This window comes from Rhamphochromis longiceps, linkage group LG18 (genome assembly GCF_057381845.1).
Source record: "Rhamphochromis longiceps isolate RC_006_pf linkage group LG18, R_longiceps_female_GT1.1, whole genome shotgun sequence".
NCBI lineage: Eukaryota > Metazoa > Chordata > Actinopteri > Cichliformes > Cichlidae > Rhamphochromis > Rhamphochromis longiceps.
The window spans coordinates 18398139-18406135 of NC_140574.1; the positions used below are offsets into that span (position 1 = coordinate 18398139).

Sequence of the window (7997 nt, forward strand, 5' to 3'; positions counted from 1 at the left end):
TTTATAGTAGCACTATGTGTCACTTTGCAACAAATTTCATGTCGGAAATGGCAGAGCCCTCCAGCAACTCCTCGTCAACCAGTCAGGGAATGCATTTCTTTTTCTTTAGCAACCTATGGTTGCCAAGGGGTTACCGACTGGTGTCTACTGTAGATATTACTCATTGAACTCTATGTCTTGATGGTGTTTCTGGTACCTTTTGCAGCATTTTTTGCAGCACAGTTAATGGCTTGCTCTGTAGTTAATTGTATTAAAAACCCATCTGTGTTCCACAATTTATCATTTTATTAGTATATTATCAAGCACTATCAAACAGTTGTACCACTCAACTTACTGATAAACCCAGCTAATGACACATTTTTACAAAATAAATAAATAAATCACCAGCGGTAGGTCTGAGAGGCGGTTAACTGGTTGATATTTTTAACTTGGACGAGAGATACAGTTTCAACAACTGGCACAAGTGTCGAAGCTCTTCCCATTTAAATTAAAATGTTGTGGTTTTAAGCAAAATAAAGAGATTCAGCCTGAAAAAGTCAAGTGCTAAAAATCACTGGAAAACTCAATAACACAGAAGAATTTGATCATTACTCAGCCAACCCAATTTCTAAAATGAGAGGTAAAAAATGACCAAGTGGAGTGATATCATTTGAAATCAATTTGGTTTATAACTGCATTTTCATCAGCATGAACAAACAGCCTTGATGGTTAAGGTATGAGTAGTTTCAATCAATATGGAAAATCCCCTGCCTCTCGGCCGCAAAGCTATTATCTGGAATCCCTATTGAATTTGGAGATAATGAAGTCTTGATAAAAGATCAGACATGCATTTGACACGGGATTGTGTTTAATAGTCCAAAGTTGTCATTAGCAGTTGTTGCATTGAAGAGAGCCAAAAAAAAAAGAGTGTGAAGTATGAGTCGCTGTAAAACAAACTAAGAAAGGAAACAATGAAAATTAAGGAGAGAGATGACAAGTGTCTATGGATTTTGAAGACCACAAAGCTCTTGTTAATTAGTGTCGAGGTAATTTAAGAATAAGAGGAAGCAGAGAAAAAATAATGTCATACACAATAAAAGGCTTTCCTCATACCAGCCATCATTTAAGCCTCTGGTGCCTCTGTTTTCGTTTTACCGGAGCCTTATATCTCTTAGTACATAGAAATGTTTATATATCTATACAAGCAAATAACCAGTTTGTTCCACAGAACCGGAGCTATCTGAATACAAATGCTGCCAGATTACCATGTTACATTAGAAATAGCTACAAAAAAGAAAAAAGAAAAAAAACAGTGCTTTTTAAATTATTTCTAAATGCTATACAAAAAGGACCTCAAATATTTATCCAAATAATTACTGCAACATAACCCACTTCTTCATATTATGTTATTTCACATATTACCAGCAGTCCATAATTGGTGAAAAATAATATATATTATACTGTCTACAATAAGAACATCAACAGCAGCATTTCTTAGCATGGTGCATCATGTGAACTAGTCCTCAAAGATGCAAGAACTTTATAAAACAAACTAACTAACAAAGCAGTCCTAGTAGGAACATTGTGTCAGCATCACTCCAAAACATACTTAAAAACCACTTTAACTGATTTAATCCTCCAGGTGTACGTCTTGTTGACACGGGATTAAAGAGTTAATACAGAGAAGATACCTAAGGCAAACCCCAGAAACCTCCCTCAAATCCCCCTTATTTCAGGAAACAATTAGCCCAGCAGCAAGTGCATGCCCTCACTCTTTCCTCGTGTTGATACATTTCTTTCCATGTGATTCAATTGATACTTTTTAATGTTTTCTGACATTTCACTCTTTTGATTTTATAGTGCTTTTATTTCCTTACTTTCATCCTGTTATACTGTAGAAACTCAACAAAGGTTAAATGGAATATATCTACACAGCTATAAAGGATCAGAATCTAGTGGTGCATTCAAGGACTTTGCGGATCCCAAAGCAGACCTTTTTTGGCTAAAAAGGAGCTCATGGGCTCTATTATCAGAAAATGTTCAAATGAAGTCAGCAAACTGCTATGAGAATGACATGAATTAAGTTCATTTCTTTCTGCTTATTCACGTTAAACATCCTTGAACATGTCAACAGATTTTCTGTTTTCACAATGTGAAGGTGTGGAATACACCAGGCACAGACACACGCACACACAGGTAGGTACAGCCAACTTCCACATTTATTCAAGTGTTGTTGTTTTGACAGCTGACTCAGTCACACAGTCTGACAGCTCACGAGCCCAGCTGATCTCTCTTCTGGCCGCTCCTCCTCGTCTCACTATAAACACAGCGGAGGGAGACCATCATCAGTCCATAAACAACATCAGCTGTTCTTACCGGCCTCGCAGCGCCGCCCTGTTGAGCCTTCCGCTCCACTCCTCCCCTGCAGCTGCGCCCGGGGCCACGCCTCCGCCACACACCCCCACCGCCCGTTCGAGGCCGGGGAGCCGTCCGGCCGAGCCAACTCCCCCCCCCCCCCCCCCCCGCGAGTGAGAGAGGAAATCGGCCACTGCCATCTGCGCCCCCGGCCTATGGATCACCTTGAACTTAAAGGGCTGCAACGCCAGATACCACCGGGTGATCCGGGCGTTGGCATCCTTCATGCGGTGGAGCCACTGCAGCGGGGCGTGGTCCGAACAGAGGGTGAATGAGCGTCCCAGGAGGTAATAGCGCAGGGAGCCGACCGCCCACCGGATGGCCAGGCACTCCTTCTCCACGATGCTGTACCGGCGCTCGCGCTCTGCTAGCTTCCGGCTGATGTATAGGACAGGGTGGTCGGCCCCCCTTACCTGCTGGGACAAAACGGCTCCCAGCCCTCTGTCCGAGGCGTCAGTCTGCAGAACAAAAGGGAGGGAAAAGTTAGGAGTGTGAAGCAGCGGCTCCCCACAGAGAGCGTCTTTCACTCGCACAAACGCCGCCTGGCACGGCCCCGTCCACTGGACCAGATCCGGGGCACCCTTTCGAGTGAGATCGGTCAGGGGGCTGGTTAGCTGCGCAAACCCCGGCACAAAGCGACGATAGTAACCCGCCAACCCCAAGAACCGTCTCACCTCCTTTTTCGTCTTGGGGCGCGGGCAGGATGCGATAGCCGGCGTCTTCTCCACCTGTGGACGCACCTGCCTGCCCCCCAGGTGGTACCCCAGATACTGCACCTCCCTCCGTCCAACCGCGCACTTCTTCGGATTGGCCGTGAGCCCCGCCCCCCTCAGGGACTCCAGGACCGCGGCCACCCGCAGCACATGCTCCGCCCAGGTGTCGCTGTGGATGATCACGTCATCCAGGTAGGCGGCAGCATACGCTGCGTGCGGACGCAGTACCCGGTCCATGAGACGCTGGAAAGTGGCCGGGGCCCCGAACAGGCCAAACGGAAGTGTCACGAACTGGTACAAACCGTACGGAGTGGAGAAGGCCATTTTCTCCCTGGCCTCGGCAGACAAGGGAATCTACCAATAGCCCTTGGTTAAGTCCAGTGTCGTGAAAAAGCGGGCCGTGCCTAACACCTTGAACTTAAAGGGCTGCAACGCCAGATACCACCGGGTGATCCGGGCGTTGGCATCCTTCATGCGGTGGAGCTCGACCCGAGGCATGGGGTAGGCATCAAAGCGTGACACTTCGTTCACCCTGCGATAGTCGACACAGAACCATACAGACCCATCCTTCTTCGCCACCAGAACGATGGGGCTACACCAGGCGCTGTGCGACTCTTCTATTACTCCCATCCTCAGCATTTCCGCCAATTCCCTCTGCACGATTTTTCGCTTGTGCTCCGGGAGCCTGTAGGGCCGTGAACGCACCGTCACGCCGGGCTGCGTCACGAAATGGTGCTCGATGAGGGACGTCCGGCCGGGCAGGGGGGAGAACACGTCCGCAAAACGCTGTTGCAACGCGACAACATCCGCTCTCTGGGCCTGTGTGAGATGGTCATCACAAGGGAGGGAGGTGGGAATCTTAGAATTTGGCACCTCAGGCCCCAACTCATCTCTCTCCTTCACCAAGCTCACCAGAGAAGCGGTTTCAACCTCTCGCCACAGTTTGAGGAGATTGAGGTGATAAATCTGCGTGGCTCCTCCCCTGTCCGACCGAGCGACCTCATAGTCCACGTCCCCGACTCGCCGTGTGACCACAAAGGGTCCTTGCCACTTGGCGAGCAACTTCGAGCTGGAAGTAGGGAGTAACACAAGCACTTTATCTCCCGGTGAAAATTGCCTGAGCCTAGCCCCTCTGTCATACAGGCGTTGCTGACGCTGCTGAGCCTGGAGCAAATTCTCCCGTGACAACCTCCCCAAAGTGTGGAGTTTTGCTCTCAGGTCCAACACGTACTGAATCTCATTTTTGGCGGGGCTCGGACCGTCCTCCCAGCTTTCTTTAATCAGGTCGAGCACCCCACGTGGCCTCCTGCCAAACAGCAGTTCAAAGGGAGAAAATCACGTGGAGGCCTGGGGCACCTCCCGCACTGCGAATAACAGAGGGTCTAGCCAGTGATCCCAATTGCGTTCATCCTCGTTAATGAACTTCCGAATCATGGACTTTAAAGTCTTATTCAGCCGCTCCACCAGCCCGTCAGTCTGAGGGTGGTAGACGCTGGTCCGAATAGATTTAATGCCCAGTAATTCGTACAGTTCCCGCAGTGTACGAGACATAAACGACGTGCCCTGGTCAGTCAGTATCTCTTTCGGGATTTCGACTCGGGAGATGACCTGAAACAGTGCCTGCGCCACACTCTTTGCAGAGATGGTGCGCAGCGGAACTGCTTCCGGGTACCGCGTTGCGTAATCCACCAGGACTAACACAAAGCGGTAGCCGCGTGCACTCCGGTGAAACGGCCCGATGAGGTCCATGCCGATGCGCTCAAACGGGACCTCAATGAGGGGGAGAGGGCGCAGCGGCGCCTTCGGTATGGCCAGCTGGTTAACAAGTTGGCAGTCCGGGCAGGACACGCACCAGCGGCGCACATCCGCTCGGATGCCCGGCCAATAAAATCGGGCCGTTATTCGCTCCAGAGTTTTCTCATAGCCCATATGCCCTGCCATGGGGTTATAGTGGGCCGCCTGGAAAAGCGTTTCCCGGCGGCCCTGCGGCACCAACAACTGGGTGTGTGTTTCCTCTGTCTGAGTGTCACGACTCACTCGATATAATCGGTCGTTTAATAAGACGAAACGCGGGTAGGTCTGCGCGGCCTCAGGGCGCACCACGTGACCATCAATAGCCAAAACTTGGTCAAAGGCTGAGCGTAGGGTGCCGTCACGAGACTGCTCCAGTGGGAAATCACCCATGGGGGACACTTCGGGGGCCGGCGGGACGTCCCGTGAGGGACCAGCCGGCTCCTCCCCCCCGGAGTCAGTGTCGGACGACCCCGCGTCACCGCTGAACGCCGCGCACACGCTACACTCCGCTTCCGGTCGTGATCGCACCCCCGCGTACTGTCCCAGTAGCTGATGAAACCCCGGCCAATTGGTACCCAGAATCAGGGGGTGCGACAGGCGCGGGCTAACCGCCGCCGTTACTCTATGCGTTTTGCCCTTATACTTTAATAACAGCGGCACTATGGGATACCTGTGAACGTCACCATGCACACACCTCACCTCCACCCGTTCTGCCTCCAGCAATGCCCCGGGGCGAACCAAGCTTTGGTGTACGAGGGTCTGCGTGCAGCCCGTGTCCACCAACGCCTGGCGTATACCCCCTCGAGTCCTTACCGGAATACTGTATGTCCCTCCTGGACCGGGGGAGGGTGCTGGGACGCCAGCAACACGAAACACCTGCCCCACTTCCATAAGCGGACAATCCCTCCTCAGGTGCCCCGGCTGCCCGCACTTCCAACACTCCGGCCCCGGCGTCTGTGCTGCTCTCCGTGGCTCGGGGGCGGCTCCACTTGGCTTGGCTCCCCTGGACGGCACCAACGCTGCGAAAGGGTTAGTGGGGCTCAGTGCCGGCAGCCGCTCTGCCTGCCCTGGTGCCGGCACACGGCGCCTCGGGGCCGGCACTGGGGCCTGTTTGTTCGGCCTCCGTCCGGCGTCCCCGGGTTCCCCTGCTCCAGCGGCAAGGTGGTCCTCCGCCAGCGTCACCGCTACCTCCAAGCTTGCGGGCCGGTGGCACCGGACCCATCTCGCCGTCTCCGCTGGCAATCCCTCCGTGAATTGCTCCAGCACCACCTTGTCCACCAGCTTCGTCTCCCCCTCCGATGTTCCCGGTTGCAGCCAGCGTACCGCCGCGTCGCGCAGCTGCCGGGCCCAGGCGAATGGTCGGTCCGTTGTAGCCAGCCGACAGGCCCGGAACCGCCGGCGGTGGTCTTCGGCGGTGAGCCCTAGCCTGTCCACCACCGCCCGGCTCACGTCCGCGAAGCTGCTCCTCGACACCGGAGGCAGACTCAGGGCCGCTGTTTGTGCCTCCCCGGACAGCAGGGGGAGCAGCCGCGGAGCCCACTCCTCCCGCGGCCATTGGCAAGCCTCCGCCGTGGCACGGAAGGTCTCCAAAAAAACCTGTGGGTCGTCCCCGTCCCCCATCCGGGGCACCGCCACCGACAGTGGCGAGGGCTTCGGCGTGGCAGCGGCCCCGACCAGCCGCTCCAGAACTTGCGTCTGCCGGTCCGTCTGCTCCCGCAGCGCGGCCAGGTGGGCACGCTGGTCGGCCGCCTGATCCCGGCTCATCGTCGCCATCTCCGCCAGCATCTGCGCCAAGAATTGCAGAGGCTGGGCGGGTGGCGCGGCCTGTGGGTCGGACATTTCCCCACCGGCACTTTCCTGGGTTTCGGCACCACTTGTGGAATACACCAGGCACAGACACACGCACACACAGGTAGGTACAGCCAACTTCCACATTTATTCAAGTGTTGTTGTTTTGACAGCTGACTCAGTCACACAGTCTGACAGCTCACGAGCCCAGCTGATCTCTCTTCTGGCCGCTCCTCCTCGTCTCACTATAAACACAGCGGAGGGAGACCATCATCAGTCCATAAACAACATCAGCTGTTCTTACCGGCCTCGCAGCGCCGCCCTGTTGAGCCTTCCGCTCCACTCCTCCCCTGCAGCTGCGCCCGGGGCCACGCCTCCGCCACAGAAGGCTTTATAATACAAAGAAAAAACCGAAACAAAAAAGATGGATGATAACATAACCATTCAAAACAAGTTTCAGATTTTTCACATGTTTGCAGTTCATAATGAAGAAAGAGAAAAACAAACAGCCCAATCATAAAATGCATTCTTGGCAACAATGTGAAATATACCACTCTTCGCTATTACCATTTGTATAATGTATTATATATAATATATATATATAACAAACGAACCCCGGCTGTCTAAAGATTTCTCTTGATGCCTCTTATGTGAAACATTTTCTGACATGAAGTTTACTTTTGCAGATTTACTTCTAAGCCTAATCTCGAAAGTTCTGTGCTTCTATCAAAGTTCCACAACATTAAAATGAATAATGGGCTGCGAAAGCTTGTGCAGTGTCAGGCTCCCAAGGCAGAGTGTCTGTCTATTTCCCAAAGTACAGTTTGTAAAGGAAATTGGTTTATACTTATGAGCCATTGATCCACAGAGAACGGTATAGTTTGTCATTCAGCAGATCTCTGGCACAGAGGATGGAGAGATAGCGGAAACTCCAGGGAGAGCTCGATCTAGGCAGGTTACATCCACAATAGCTATCAGCGCAGTCTAGGAGATAAAGCTAAAAAGAATGTCTCAGTGCTTAAAAACTGTTTACCTGCATTGCTAATTCCACTGTTTTATCTGCTGAGATCGTAATCCACAGTGTCTGACAAAAAAAGAACCAAATGACATGGCTCTTAAAGCTGTTTTGCCAGTGTTATTTGTCTACATTTAGAATATTTTATACTGGTTTAATTTGTACCATGAGATGCCTTAAATGCCCCCCCCCCCCCTTAATCTTTCTCTAAAATGGCTCACTAGCTTTATTTAAATACTTGCTTAACTAAAGATTCAGAGGATGCTTTTTTTTAAAGAAGATAGTAGCAGCGT

At 51.8% G+C, this 7997-nt stretch overlaps 1 protein-coding gene across 1 annotated transcript; it reads right to left on the minus strand.

Moving 5' to 3' along the window:
• Positions 1-3461: 3461 nt before the first annotated feature.
• LOC146648079 (uncharacterized) lies at positions 3462-7063 on the minus strand. Its single transcript, XM_085390047.1, has 3 exons — positions 4723-7063; positions 4339-4413; positions 3462-4176 (listed from the first exon to the last, which is right to left on the minus strand). The coding sequence occupies exons 1-3, from the start codon at positions 6834-6836 to the stop codon at positions 3462-3464; spliced, it is 2904 nt and encodes a 967-aa protein (XP_085246173.1). The 5' UTR covers positions 6837-7063.
• Positions 7064-7997: the final 934 nt, after the last annotated feature.

Excerpts from the sequence above, each read along its gene's own strand:
- LOC146648079 (XM_085390047.1), bottom strand. The coding sequence starts at position 6,836 with ATGTGGAAGTTGGCTGTACCTACCTGTGTGTGCGTGTGTCTGTGCCTG. Across the intron at positions 4,414-4,722 it reads AAGAGTGTGGCGCAGGCACT|GAGGCCACGTGGGGTGCTCG; the intron begins GTTTCAGGTCAT and ends GCTGTTTGGCAG. Across the intron at positions 4,177-4,338 it reads CCCGCCAAAAATGAGATTCA|CTCGAAGTTGCTCGCCAAGT; the intron begins GTACGTGTTGGA and ends CCCTACTTCCAG.